Source organism: Manacus vitellinus, unplaced genomic scaffold (genome assembly GCF_001715985.3).
Source record: "Manacus vitellinus isolate BGI_N305 unplaced genomic scaffold, ASM171598v3 scaffold_5_pilon, whole genome shotgun sequence".
Classification (NCBI taxonomy): domain Eukaryota; kingdom Metazoa; phylum Chordata; class Aves; order Passeriformes; family Pipridae; genus Manacus; species Manacus vitellinus.
Genome location: NW_021940682.1, coordinates 42,610,611 through 42,625,256, shown reverse-complemented (window position 1 = coordinate 42,625,256; position 14,646 = coordinate 42,610,611). Strand labels below are relative to the sequence as shown.

The following is a 14,646-nucleotide window of genomic DNA, read 5'->3' as shown; positions in this document are numbered from 1 at the left end:
GCAATTCAACAGAGAAATGACCTTGGAAAAGCCACTGGCTAAGATGGATGTAGGCTCCACAGATGTAAATAACTGCACCTGTTGAAAATGCAGTCCACATAGACATGTATTGCTTATAGGGTCATCAGCTAGCAGTCAACTTTCTTTAGGAGTTTATATTGCTCATAAACTTTAGGACAAATGCTTTGGATGGAAGTTTTCCAACTTTCCAAGTTAGTCGTAACTTTTAAAAGTAACTTTCTAACTGATGCAATAATTTACTTAAACCATCATTAAAATATCTTCATCTGTCCACACATTGGAGTGTGTATATGGAGTCAAATGAGTGTATTGAAGGACATACCCATCTGAAAAAAACCACAAGACAGTTATTTGTTCTCATACCTAGGAAAGTTTTTCAATTAGTCCCTGTCCTGCACATAAATCAGAACATTCTGATTCATCATTCAGTATTGCAGTGTATTTCAAGGATGATTGAAAAAGAGAGATACTTGTTAATTTGAAATGATGAATTGGTTCTGGAATTGTTTCTGCAGAACCACAGCCCCCTTTAAAAGACATTTCTGAATCATATAACACCACTGCAGCTAGAAGAATATCAGAAGCTAGTGGAATTTATAAGTTTTATGAGATGAATTCTGGAATAGGCTGCATACAAAGTGAAATGACCCATCACATCTGATGAAACTTAGCGGTGTTTTCTTGAGCTGAAGAAATATCAAGGAGACAGCCTACAGAGAAAATGACATGGATACCACCAAGCTGTAAGCGTGAGCAAGTTACACCTTCAGAGGTGGAGAGGGATGGAGCCATGGCCCATTGCCTCTAGCACGGCTGTATGAGAAATGCACACAAACTTAGCAGCCAGAGACTTAGCGTGGGTGCACACAGGAGTTCTACAAGGAGTTCCTATTACATTCAAAATAAGAGTATAACTCAGGGGGAAAGGGCCTGGTAAGAGCCTGCAGGGAACTTCTGAAAGTGCAAAGGCTCTTGTTCCCTTCTCGGTTCCTATGAATGGATTATCCAGGGGTGTCCTAAAATTGCCAGAGATTGTAGACACCCAACCTGGCCTTGGAAATGACACCCAAATAGTCTTCTCATGGAGCTTTGCTGTGTCTTTTAGTAGCCCAGGTCAGTTGCTGAACACTGACCACCTCACTGCCTTTCTTCTTTCTCCATCACACTAGCCTTAGGCATTTCATATCTAATTTTAAAAAGTTTTTATTGCTCCCAAGTCTTGCTTTAACTGAACTTTCAAACCTTGAGATTACCTCAATTGAGAACTTGCTCTATACCTGGAGCAATTTGTGTGCGAGTTATGATCTGGTTTTTTTTTCTGTTTTGAGAAGAGGAAAGGTTTTAGTATGGGTAGTAAACATGTCTTCCAAAAAGCCAGTGCAAAAAAAAAAAGGTTGGAAAAAATTCGTGGTGTCAGAAAATGAGTCACAAAAAACTGAACTGAATGTGGATGACTGCTCACTGCGTGTCTTTGTCTGGTATCAAACACTCCTTCTTCCTCCATCCTCAACTCCCCTTTTTTTTAAAGCTTGTGTAATTATTCCAGTTATGGTATTAGCAATACTCCTGATATATTCCACTGTCAGCAAGATCAAAATCAGTCCTGGGAAACTGTTTTCTTTATGTATAGTTTCAACAGCAACAAGGCTGCAGATAACAGAGGCTGTACGTTAGCAGCCTGCCTTATGCAGAGCAATTACAAACCTGAGGCTTAGGAGCGGAAGATCGTTGCTTTTTTGCGTATCTTCTGTTCAACTGCCTGATCACAGAATTTTATGTGCATTTTTTTATGTTTTGCTGGATGAAAGCCTTAGCTGCCAGAACTGTTGGCATCGAACTTTTCTGAGCCATCCTACTGTCCTCACCCTGCTGCCTGGTAACAAGCCCTAGCATGGGTTTAACATGCAGGCCAATGTATTCCTCATTCCAGTATTTATAGACTTGTAGTCCTGGAGAACTCACAATGGTCACCCTGTCCCCACTCTCTGCAGAATTTCTGTATTTTAAATTGTGAGTCCCTGGATCAGAACTTTTCCTTGGAGATAGGTGTCCCTTGCCCCTAATATACAGGTCTGCACTTTCATGTATGCATTTGTTATTTGGCCTATTTGTTTCTGGCATCAAAGGAATAGTTTTCCCAGGAGAGATGGGTAGCTCCTCTTGCATTCCTTCCTTCTCGCAACCTCTAGCTAGGAGTGATTTCATTTTATGTGGACGTGCTGCTGCCATAAAACATTTCACAATAGCCTAAGGGCTAGAAGAAGTAAACCAACACTGCAGAAACCTGAAATCAATTTTGCCTGAGATGTGCCAATGCATATGGACTCACTCCTGGGAAAGTATATTCCGGGAAGTACCTTATTATGCTGATGTGCAGTAAGCGTATTTTAAGGAGTCTAAGGCAGTCTCTTCCCTTCTTTTGGGATTCTGACTGGGCTTAGATGTAAGATGCCAAGTTGCTCAAATAAGGGCAGTTCTGGGCATGACAAAAATAAAACTGTAGGTACTAAGAGGGGTTATGCGAAAGGGAGGTGCCTTCTGAGTTCAGACATGTTCCTGTTTGGGTGGCAGCTGAGCAGGGATTACAATTTTGGATTGAAATGCCTGGCTTTCTCTCACGTCAATCCTGTTGTTGTAGGTGTGTACATATTTTATTAGAGCTAGTCCTTGAAGGTCTTGATCAAGATACCTTGTAACTGCCTTGGCTGCAGAGGCAAAGATTGGAAGCTTTAGTTCTGTCAGACCTTGTGCAAATCAAGTCACTCTGTTCTCAGCACTTTTCAGTATCTAATTCCTTACTACTGAGCTGGACCATGAACACTGGTCTATGTCAACACTGTTCTGAACCATTCTGTTGGTTCTACCTTATTATTAAGTGTTCAGGTGTTTTATAGAAAAATCAGACTAGCGAGAACTAGTCTCATTAATGGGACTTGAATACCAACTCCTTAAGGCTTATGTATTGTCACCAAGCTTCGTTACCTAAGAATTTCATAGTCAACACTATCTGATAGTTGTAGCATTGTGTTAGCTCTGATAGGGTAAAGTAAAGCAAGATGAGGTAGGTACATGGCGTAAAAAAGCCACTCTTATTGAACTGAGGCAGCTGGAAAAGTAGACAAGCTTTCCTTGAGGTTTGAAATAAAAGTGTGAATCTCTACATTTTATTCAATTTAAGTGCCTAAAGTAGGATTTGATTCAGTGCTATGTGAAGGGGTCCTTCTTTCTCCCACTTGCAGCTGGAGGGGGAACCCGGGCAACAGACAGAACATCTAACACAGGTGACACTCACCCTTGGCCTCAAGTTGTGAGAGAGGCATGTAGAAAAGAACCTGCCTTGCTACTTACATGAAGCTCTAGTTGCTTCCATCAGTCCTTCCAACTTCTGCATCAAATACAACTATTAATGTAGCAAAGAAGTGAAGCCAAGCCCAACATTTTGGATTAATCAATGCAGAGTGTCTTCTCTGGACGATGATTCAGAGCAGAAACGTATCTTAGATCCTCTGAATTGCCTCTCAGAAGACATTTTCTTTTTGTTGCAATAAGCTTAGGAAGATTAGTATCACCAGGCTAAAATTAGCCTTTATTAATTCACCTTTAATTGGTAAATCCCTGCATGAAGAAAGCACCTTTATTTTTAATGCATAACTGCTGGTTCAGCATACCCACTGGAGGCCTTTAACTGTAATTTTTATGAGCACAGACAGACAACAAACAAGACTGGTAAAATGTCTGGTGTTTGACCCTGTTCCATTTGCATTTTTATTTAAAAAACCCCAAAGACATGTATTTTTCCACGTCTTTTTAAAAGAGAGTTAATAACTACAATAGTTTTATCTCTGCAGGTGGGGGAATGATCACACCCTGTAAAAATAAGGGACTTACCATTCTTTGGCTTCCACTAAATACGAATGTGTGGTCTGAGGTCCCAGAGCTGCAGGGATGTTCTGAACTTTTTAGGCAGTGAATGCCTAAGTGAACTTTTTGGATAGGTGGGAACAGGCTCTTCATTTACTAATACATTAAAGTTTCTGTTAAGAATTTATTTCAATTTATATGGTGAACAAGTAGGGTGGGGAAACATAAGGTACAAGTATAAATGCTCCAGAGTCAGATTTGGAGGATTTTAGGAAACAGCTCTTGTAAGGAAGCAGGTTAAACTTCTTTGCGAATTAAAAGAAAAAAGCCCATAAACACAAATCCAGGGTTAGTTCTGTATGTTAGTTGTGATTTTCATGAAAAACAAAATGCTGAAATATTTTGCATGTCAGAACTGAGTCTCCAGCTCATGATTGTAGATCTAAGGTCTGCAATAACAAGAGACAGGCTGGATTTGGAATGTCTTATTATTTATAATAGCTCTACCACGATGACGTAAAGTCTACTCTTGTTAAGAGTTATATTTTCTACATTCCATAGAGAAGATGCATCAAAGTAGATGACCCGAATCAGGTGTAAATTTTCCTACATTTGTCGCAGACAATGAGACCAAGTTTCTGGACTCCCTTCTTGTCTAAATTCTCATTTGTAAGTTTCTATTAAGAGATCAGCTGGGACGGTTTGTCCACATTTCAAAAAATTTGGAGATGAACATAAGGAACCTACTCCTACATCGAAGTGCACAGTTCAGTGCCAGTGCCAATACAGTCCCTGTTGTCCAACAGTGCTGTAAACTATTCACAGTATCAACTGTGCCAGACCTTCAGGATATCTGTCAGAATTGTCAAATCCACAAAATCCTGAGAATACTTGCCAGCCAGAGTTGCCCGGGGCAGATTCACACCTAAGTATTGGAGAGTCTGTATATATTCATGCTTCCTTCCACTCCTTTTATAGATAAATTAAATGTAATGGTCAAGCATCTAATATTTCACCCAAAGTCTAACAGTGCATTTTGTATTTTCTTATAGTAAAAGCACATCTGTTCCAGAGAAAGATACAGCTATAAAGTTTATAAGAAACTAACAGCTTTAATTATTTAATTACAAGTTTGCTTGAGTCTTGTAGCAGCTAGAGAAATGGTGAACAGGACTAATTAATGACAAGCCTAAATCAAAATAAGAACTAACCAAAGCCATTCTATTTAACTGTCTCAGGTAGCTAGAGCCAAATGACTTCAGTAACATATTTAAGAATGCATATATCCAAGAGTACAAAACAGAAAATAATACATTTTTCTCTGGGGAATGGTCTCATTCTCAAAATTTCATATCTGGACTTTAGGCTTTTATAGGACTCCTTTTAGACATAAGAACTAGTACTGATAGATTTATTTTCTTTTAAATGAATTCATCAAGGGGACATTTTTCAGTGGAAAATATCTTTGTAAAAATCCTTGGACACTGTAAAAGAAAATAACTCTCAAAAGAGTTCAAGTCTAGCCTGGCCAATTTTTATTTTCAAAACAGTTATTTCCATTTTTAACAAGCTAACTTCTTGATGAATAAAAAAAAACAAGGGAAGTTTCCATGGGCACTAATCATTAAGATCCAGTTTTTGAAAGCCATATGAATCCCTCTACAAATGTCATAAATGCTAAAAATACTTTTAATATACAAAGATTTTCTTAATGTATGAAGAATATGCAGTGTCAGCTAGCTTCAATAGGCCAATAAGCAAGAAAAGGACAATTCTGTAGCTCATCTGTAAAAAAAGCATGTGCCTGTAAAAAGAATTAAGCATTTTTTTGAAAGTTGCCAAAATTCTGCAGAGACCTGCTTCAGAGAAAGCAATCGTTCTGTATGGGCTTAATCACACACAGAGATACGTAATTTTCTCCTATAAACATGTTAAATGCAGTTGATAATAGTGAAATTGTATTCATGCTCATCCATTTTTTTACCTCTCACATATTTTGGAAGAACTGCATAGTACTCTATGCTGTTTGGCATTTAAAGAGTTTTTTTTAAAGCTGATAAATCTGAAAAAAAAGAAAGATCAACTCGAAAAGGGAAACCGTTGATGTTTTATTTATATATCTTGTGTTTGATAAGAAATTTGAGACATCATTTTAGAAAATAGCATTCTAAATCATACAAACATTTTACAATTGCAACTTACCATCTGTATTTAAAGGAAACAGCAGCATAAGCCCATCAGAAGGCTAATGTAATTTTAAGGTACCTCTGCATACGTTCTGTTATTCTGATTTAAAATGTCATATTCTGCCTAGGTGCAGAAGAAAGAAAGGCTTTTTTGGGGGAGTTAGGCTTTGAAGTAGTAAATAAGCAACACAGAGAGTCAAGTCAATAGGATAGGAGAATTAGACAAGGCTACCAATTACATTCACTTGCCTTCTTTAAGAGCTTGCTACCTACTTAAAGTACTAACATAGTGTCTATCGCTTTAAATATCACAGTGTTCACACCAATAATATACAGAAATAGGCAGGGTTGTGTTTACTATACCCCATTTTAATAAAAACCATTTCTCATAAACAGATATTTCCAGCTCTTTTGCACAGTTGTGTATGAAAACACTTATAATTTTTGCTTTTACACGCAATCATTTATAATTAATATACTAGAATTGCACAAAATTTACTTAAGTTATCTAATTAAGTTAGTTTAATCTAAAGTTATTTTTTGCAGCATCTCACTCTTGCTGCTTAATAAGTTGGTTAGAATTCAAATACTAGAGAAATAATGCATCAAAGAAAACCAATCAAGTGTAATTTACAAAGGTACAAAATATACAGCAAAGTTAACCTCTCATTAAATAAAATATACAGATTAGCTGATGTTACAAATCATTAGCTAACACCTTATTTTAAATGATAAACTTCTAGGGAGCTTCCCTCTCACCTTCAATATAGGAGAATTACACAACAGTTCCTTTCCCTGTATGTTTATGCAATGAGTCACATTCACTTTAACTGCTGATAACAGAGGACTGTGTTTATCATTTTGCACAGTGAAGCCAAAAATGATCCCTGGTGGAACTGCAGTAAAGTCAATGTGAAACCCTAGAGATCAGTTTTGTCTAAGGTATGACAGCCTATTCATTGAAATATTTATAGTAATAATGCCAATCATTATCACTGTGGTGGCTGTTAAACCTCCATGAGAATTCTCCTGTAATCTAGCAATCAATGTACCATTAAAATAAAGTGTTGCCAATATACTCTGCAACCACTGTTGTTAAAACAGCAAGCTATGAAAACTGCCTACTTATTCTTAAATGGATCTCCCTGATAAAAAATGAGTTTTAATAAAAATATCATGTTCCCACTTAAACCAGCCATTGTAATTAACTCTTTGGAATGAAGGGTAAGTGCTTGTATGTTAGGTTAGCAAAGAAGTATAACACCAGCCCTGACTACTGCAGTGTCACATCCCTGATGTTTACTCTTGGTCCAGGCGTATATTAACCATGGCAAAGCATCGGCCTAGGCTCTGAAAGAACGGTACAGCAAAAACATCTGTCAGGCTCTTCCATACAGTTTGCACTGAAGGCAAGACCATGAGACAGGTTTTCACAAAAGGCACCACAATCCTGTAAAAGAGAAAATTAAAGATGTGAAGATTGGTGCTGCTACAGCAGGGGGAAATAAGGATAATGAAACACAAGTGTGACATCTTATGGCAAAGGAAGTGATTTTATAACTCAAAATATTTAAACAAGTTGATTTCACTCTCTTGCAGTCCTTCTCCATCAATTTTGTTTGCTTACAGCCTCATACCTGCACATGCAGAAGCACCATGATGCATGTGGTCCTCAGGCCAGAATAAATTGTGTGCAGTACAGGAGACACCAGCTTTCTTTTCATCGTCTCTCTGCTTCCTAGTCAGAAATTTTTTTACATGCCTTTTAGAATGATGATATTTTGCTGTTCTCTCGCTGCTGCTGGCAGGGCTGGTATACATGATATGCTATAGCCCTGCTGCCATCAGCTGTGGCTGAAGAGCAGACTCATCTCCTAAAGACTTACTTGCGCTCTGAATATCTGAATGTGGTTCTTTGGGGCTAGACAGAAACACCATGTTCCCCACTTTGATTGACTGAAAACTGCTCTTTACAATCTGTTCTTGCTCTGCTGCCTCTTCTGGTGTTTCTCCTATCTGTCTCTCTCCCCCCCCCACAAATACACAGGAACACATGCACATCACCATTGGTGTCTCAATCCTGCCAACCTAACATCCCTGTTACAAGTTGCTACAATAAAACAGAAAAGGAAAGCAATATCCAGTTACATCAGATTACTACAGTACAGAGACATGCCACACTGCAGAAAAATGGGCTGATCCTGTAAATTTTTTCATTTGTGGGTGAGAAATTAACATAGAATGAGGTCAAAATGCCTCGTCAGGGGAAAAGATCATCGTATTTACTCAGGGTGCATACCTGAAAGTATTGTGCTTTCATCTCCTGAGCACTGGTAAGCAACTGGTAAGCAACACTCCATATGGGCCAATTCCAAAGCAATGTCTTTAGTGGTGCCTTTAGCCAAGCACACTAACAAAGCAGGTGAGCCTGAATTGCACCTATGGGCAGCTCACGAGGGCCAGTGGGTACATGATAACTGACCACATTATTTTAAGTTATTCTCCTTTCTTAATTATTTACCAGCCTAAACCCCTGGTCATTTCACTAAGTTGGATGTTCTTACTTTGGTGGAGAAAAATTAAATGTATAAATAACTTATGTAATACTGAAGTGTACTAGAGCAAAGTTTTAAAAGAATCTCTGTGCCATATAGAAGACATTTATTTCCTAAATTAGGTAAAAGAAGCTATAGATTCTTTTGATAAAGATAATAAATTCTGTTCTAGTTTGTCGTTGCATTCAAAATTTAAATTCTCAATCTTGCATCAACATAATTCTGCTGCATAACTCTCAATTACTTTGGTGGGAATGACAGAAAATATTTAATTTACTATTTCATCATAGGTCTGAAAAAATAAAAAAAAAGTACTGTGCATTTACATTGTGTGCCTCTCAGAATAACAGTGTAGAAAAAAACCCCTGACCCATTCAAAAATGTTGAAGGTTAGAAATGCACAGAGTCAAAATTAATTACTTTCACTGTTTATCTAACTGGATTCTCAGCTTTTGTCACACAATACAAGCCATATACTAGTATGTCCATGCTGCAGTCTAAGCTAGCCCAGATGGATTTAAATGAGAATAGTTTTTCTAAAACCTTCTCTTTTGTCTCTGCTGAAACAGCTAGTAATATACACCCCATATAGAACTGTGGGTGTTACTGGAATAATGTGTCTCTAGTTTTCAACCGAACACTGTAAACTATGTGCTTTATAACCACCTATAATACCACTGCATATAGAATCGATGATTTCTAGAGAATAAAATCAGGCCTTCACCTGTTGGAATACAGCTGATAAACATCAGTAATGCAAAGGAAAAAAATAATTGGTATTTCTCCAAGCAACACAGGGAAAATGCCAGAAATGGCTACTCAGCTTGTGTTGACTTCAACTCTTTTCCATTTCAGTTATGTCATTGTCCTTTGCTGTCATCTAAAATTAATTTGGCATGACTTTTTTTTAAAAATCTAACTGAACTGGAGAGAAGCAGAGAAGCTGACATTTCTACTGGACCCTCTGTTGACAGGATTACACAAAATACAAACTAAACAGACACCACACTATGCAGAGGTTTCATAGAAAGATGTAGAAGGCTGGAAATGCAGTGATCATACTACTTGCAACTGCTGTAGGGCTCATTCACACAGTATCAGAACTCAACCTATATTGATAATTTTAAATAAAACAAACATTAAAATGTTTTGGTAATGCTTTATAATCTTTTAGCACTTGCTATCCAATTTTATGGTAAACACATGCAAAAACCAATGTAGGCTAATTCCACAGGGACGATATATGAGACATAATAGCAACCAAAGCTAATTAATGTAAATAACTTTCAATTTTAAAATAAAAGTCAATCTACTTAGACAACAATTACTCAAACACCTTTACTCAGAGAAGAAAATCCTTTGCAGCCAAGAGAGCCGTAAAAGGTATTTTCTAGCTTTTAAAATATGAGTGTGTGTACATATGTATTCACATGTATGTAAGTCCACATCCTGTTCTGCATGGGACAGGTTATTCTATGGTGCAGTATTTCCAAATCATCAGAGGGTGCAATGTGTCTTCTGTGGAGTGACCAGGCACACTCAAAAAATAAATAACCAAATGCCATCAGAAACCATGTATTTGTTTTGTGACCTGACAAATATAACATACACATTCTTTACTCACAACGCTGTGGGTTTACTCCAGTCTGCACTTCTATTCACAGATGTGGTAACTGCTTGCTTGAATAATGTCTAACAGTGAAATTAAAGGTAGCATATCCCAAGGATATCAACACTGATGCCAAATACTGGTACTACTAGTGTTACCATGTAGTACAGCCCTGGGAAGAAAGTGAAAGCTCTGTTGAATTTGTCATCTAAGCTGAAGACAGCTACCTATATGACCTCTCATTGAATTTTGCTATGTATGTATTTATTATAAAACACCCATCCTTTCACTAAGTAGAATGAATTGTATCTTTTGGGAACCGTTGAACTGAAAAAAGCAAATTACCCCATTTTTTTCCATCCTATCCCATTTTGTCTTCATTCTGTTCAAGGCATGACATTTACAAAATCATACTTTCTCACTTTTACTCACATTTCTTTTTTTTCCTCCTAATTCCTGAGCGAATGTTGTCAAGAACCAAACACCTCTTGGAAATGGCAGAGCACAGTTTAACTCCCACTAATAAGGAAAATCAACTTGTCAAATACTTGGGCAATGAGGTTGGAGTAGTCACGCACTGTTAGTTCAGATTCCTGCTTCAAAGTGAACAGCCACATCTTCTCTTGTAATGTTTTTCAAAATGGAACCTCAGACATGTCTTAATGCTGTTTTTCAGATCCCACATGTTTCTGTGCTTAAACTACCTAATTACAAGTATGCACACATACTACATCATGATTTTGAATTAGAAGTCTTGTATGGCTCTACAATACAAGCAAGCATTGCGAAAAGATGGCTATCACCTAGAATTGTACAGTTTCTTGTGTCCCATTAACCCTTGGGAAGAGTGAGGCAACAGATAACCACCAAAGTCTTTCACAACTCCTATGCAGTATATGAAGTGCATTATAACCAAACATTATCTATTCCAGGACCTGGGTACACCGGAAAAGATAAAATTAGTATAAAGGAGGCAAGAGAACATCCACCTACTTCTTCTTCACAAACCAAGGGATATGTATTGGACATCAAAGAAGAGGCATCAAGGCAACACCACCACGTCATAAGGTGCAACACCACCAGGTCTTCATGGTATAGCTGCACTATAATTTATTTTGATTTCAGGCAGTCAGTAGGGAGATGGTTTTAGAGTTGAGTATGATAGTAGTAAGTTAAGTAAAGGAAGTTGTGGCATAAAAAAAAGGTAAGAAATTATGCATGTCCATATGTGCTTCTCTGCATGGGAGTCCCTGGCTATATCAGCACTGTGAATGGAAGCTCAAGCCAAGATGGTAAGAGTATAAAGCTGTGTGAGTCCTTGTGGTTTACATCCCAGACTCAAGCTATGGATCCTCAAATGAACCACCGATTACTAGTGTCAATATGCAACATACCCAAAAACTATTCAGGTAAGACTACAAAAAAGCATATATGAAATCCAAGTTTTAATTTCCAAGAGGTGGCAAGTATGTGGCTTGGAACAAGAATCAGCCACTGATCTATAATAAATATAATGGGTTTGCATGTGCTGCCTGAAAAACCAGAAGTGTCCTGCTCATGTTCAAAACCCAATAACCTTAACAGCTGCAATCTAAGGACATATTTAAAAGCTTGCTAATTTTCACAGAAAGGTGTTAAAGCTCAGTCCGGAAATTTCTGCCATGTATAGTCTGGGGTGAGAATGACAGTCATCTGCAAAGGAAAATTGAAGCAGACTTCCTTGAACTGGCTTATATATAGATCACCAACCTGCTAGCTGGCCCAGTTTCAGCCCATAAGTATCTTTTACCAGGTAGTGTAAAAGCAGATTCTGGCTCAAGAAGCAAGTTTGAGAACAGGAACAGAAAAAATTAAAGTATTATTACGTATTTCTTACTCAGCTTCCTTTTTGCTCTTCAGGAAGACTCACATATTTGCTTCCTTCTACAGCAATCATTTTTCTGGTGAAAGACAACATTTACCATCAGGTATGAGGGGGGCAACTTGCAAGGTGTTCTTGAGCATGAGAAATGTTGAGTCAGACTTCTGTGGATTTTATCATGCAACTGCAACATGTGTGACAATCAACAGAGCTTTGTACTTGAGTACTTCCAAAAGTTGTTGAAACACTTTTGAATTTAGCCTCAGGAAAGGCTCCCTTATGCGATATCATCATCATCTCACTGGTTTGGATGATGAATGTGAGGCACAGAGACTGTGAGTGGCAGCCTTCTGGGAGGGTGTGCCCAGGGTTTTCCCATGACATTTAAACAGCTGAAGACAGAGTTATAATGGAATTCCCTTCCTTTCACCCACAAAACAAGAAGTTACTTTTTTTTCAGACCTGATGGGGCTACAAGGGAGCCAATACCATGTGTTTAGGGCCTCTGTACCTGCACTACTCCTGCACTACCCTCTTAAATGCAGAAATGTTGAACTTCTTACTCCCATGAAATCTGGAACACTAATGAGAGCAGAGAAGCCAACTTATTTTCGGTGTGTTCCACTTCTGTGTTGAAACAAATCCAGCTTGGGTTTGTGGGAAGATGAGACTATTGGCTTTGGATGGTAGCACTGGATGGGGCTCAAGAAGGTGTAGATAGTACTACTGAATTACACGATCCTTTCACACCCATCCCAGGTGCAAGGAAGATCAAAGGGAGAGATCCCTTCTGTAGTGACAACAAATGCAGGGAAAGAAAATAAGTTGCTGAGGAAGCAAGGGTGTTCACAGAAAGTCAGGGGAAACTTTTCAAATTAAGTGCCACATTCAGACAGTCCTATTTCAGATGTACTGAGAACTCACAGTTCCTGAGACAGTCACTAGGGACTACTTGCATAAATAGAAACTGACCTCTCAGTCCTGGATCAGTGAAACTCATGTCTATGTATCCAGTCTGTGAAACCCAGATACAAGATCATTGTGAAGCACAATAAAGTACTACAGTTTTTACAAATTTGACACTGATGAATTTTTCCATAGATGTCCCACTACTGGAAACATATATACTCACTGTACCCTTAAGCAGTCACACTGTACACTATGGCACAGTGACAGCTGACAGACCTAAAAATCTGGGCACACTATGCACTGTTTGTTCATAACAATTTGGGAACCAGAGGTGTAACAGGTGGGCAGCTCTAAACTGCATTACAGCTCCTTTGGGTATTATGCAAATACTATGCTCCAAAATTCAAGTTAATCGGTTTACAAAGAGGGTAATGATGATGTCATCAAGCCAAACTTCCATTCCACTTTCATAAACTGAAATCTGCATCCACAAGATTGACACTATGGTTCAGATAATCAATGTATTTGTAGTGCTTTGAGTTTGCTTCCAGTCACTGTATTGTATTTTGCTTTCCTTAACAACTTCTTCATGATTCCAGTGTTACCCAAGTCAAATGAGACTTTGCCCCAAACTCATGTATATGCAATCATCCCTTCCTCTGCAGCCTGCTGGATTCTCAGTTCTTTCCCCAGTCTCATTCTTTTCCCTGCCTTTCTGCCTTCTCCACAGTCATCTCCCTTCGTGGTCTCTAGGTACTCTTCCCTAATATTTTGCCAGTGTATTATATTTAAAGTACATCAGGTTGCTGTGACTTGGAGGGCCACTGTATTTGTCTGTGAACTTGGGCCATGGCCAGAAGCAGCTTTTCTGATCTCAGCAGGGTTTTCTGCTTAGGTGGAAGGGCTTTGGGGCACTGCATCTAGAGATGGCCATGTACCAGATGCAAGACAGTGACAGTACATTTTGTGGCACTAACAAAGAGCGGACTGGGCCCTCAAAAGCTTTCTTCAGTCTGTGAGGAAAAAAATGAAAGAGGTAACTGTACTAAAGAGATGTCAGGTGTTAGTAATACTTCTACCTTTTCATTTAAAATAAACCTTTGAATAAATTAGGTACTTCAGTTTTTAAAAAACCGCAGTCATTACTATTACTCCAGAAGCCAGCCAAGGCTGGAATGCATAGCTGTAGGTGCCATCCAAATGGCAATATGAGCTGTCTGCCCCAAGGAGCTTACATAGTCATGACGGACTGCTGGTAAAAGCAAGGCAGGGAACTGAATCACAGCGAAAACACTGTTTTCTTTTCTCTCCCTTCAAAAATAAAGCAGCTGATTGACTACCGGTTGTAAAGACGGAGATGGCTGGCTGGGCAGTAACGCATGCTACAGGCGGAGAGCTCTGCGGAGCTGTCGGCAGACACAACACGGGCTTACCAGATGTGCAGGCAGCTGAGTGCCGCGAAGATGATCCCCACGACCAGGGCCAGGGGTATGGCAAGGACCAGCGTCAGGAGTTTGTAGATCACGTACTTGCTGAGCTCAAACAGAGCGTGGCTGCAGATCCAGACTCTGTCGAAGGAGTGGGTGAGCTCGGGCTCCGCGATCACATCCTCGAACCCCAGCTGGAACGAGAGGCGGCTTTGCC

The 14,646-nt window shown here is 38.8% G+C and overlaps 1 protein-coding gene across 1 annotated transcript in view; it reads right to left on the bottom strand.

Moving 5' to 3' along the window:
- Positions 1 to 6,416: 6,416 nt before the first annotated feature.
- CAV2 (caveolin 2) overlaps positions 6,417 to 14,646 on the bottom strand; it is a 10,314-nt gene continuing 2,084 nt past the window's right edge. The window contains exons 2-3 of the mRNA XM_029963523.1: positions 14,436 to 14,623; positions 6,417 to 7,518 (exon numbers count right to left, since the gene is read on the bottom strand). Coding sequence (XP_029819383.1) covers positions 7,368 to 7,518; positions 14,436 to 14,623 — 339 coding nt within the window. The 3' untranslated portion in view covers positions 6,417 to 7,367. The remainder of the gene's footprint in view (positions 7,519 to 14,435; positions 14,624 to 14,646) is intronic.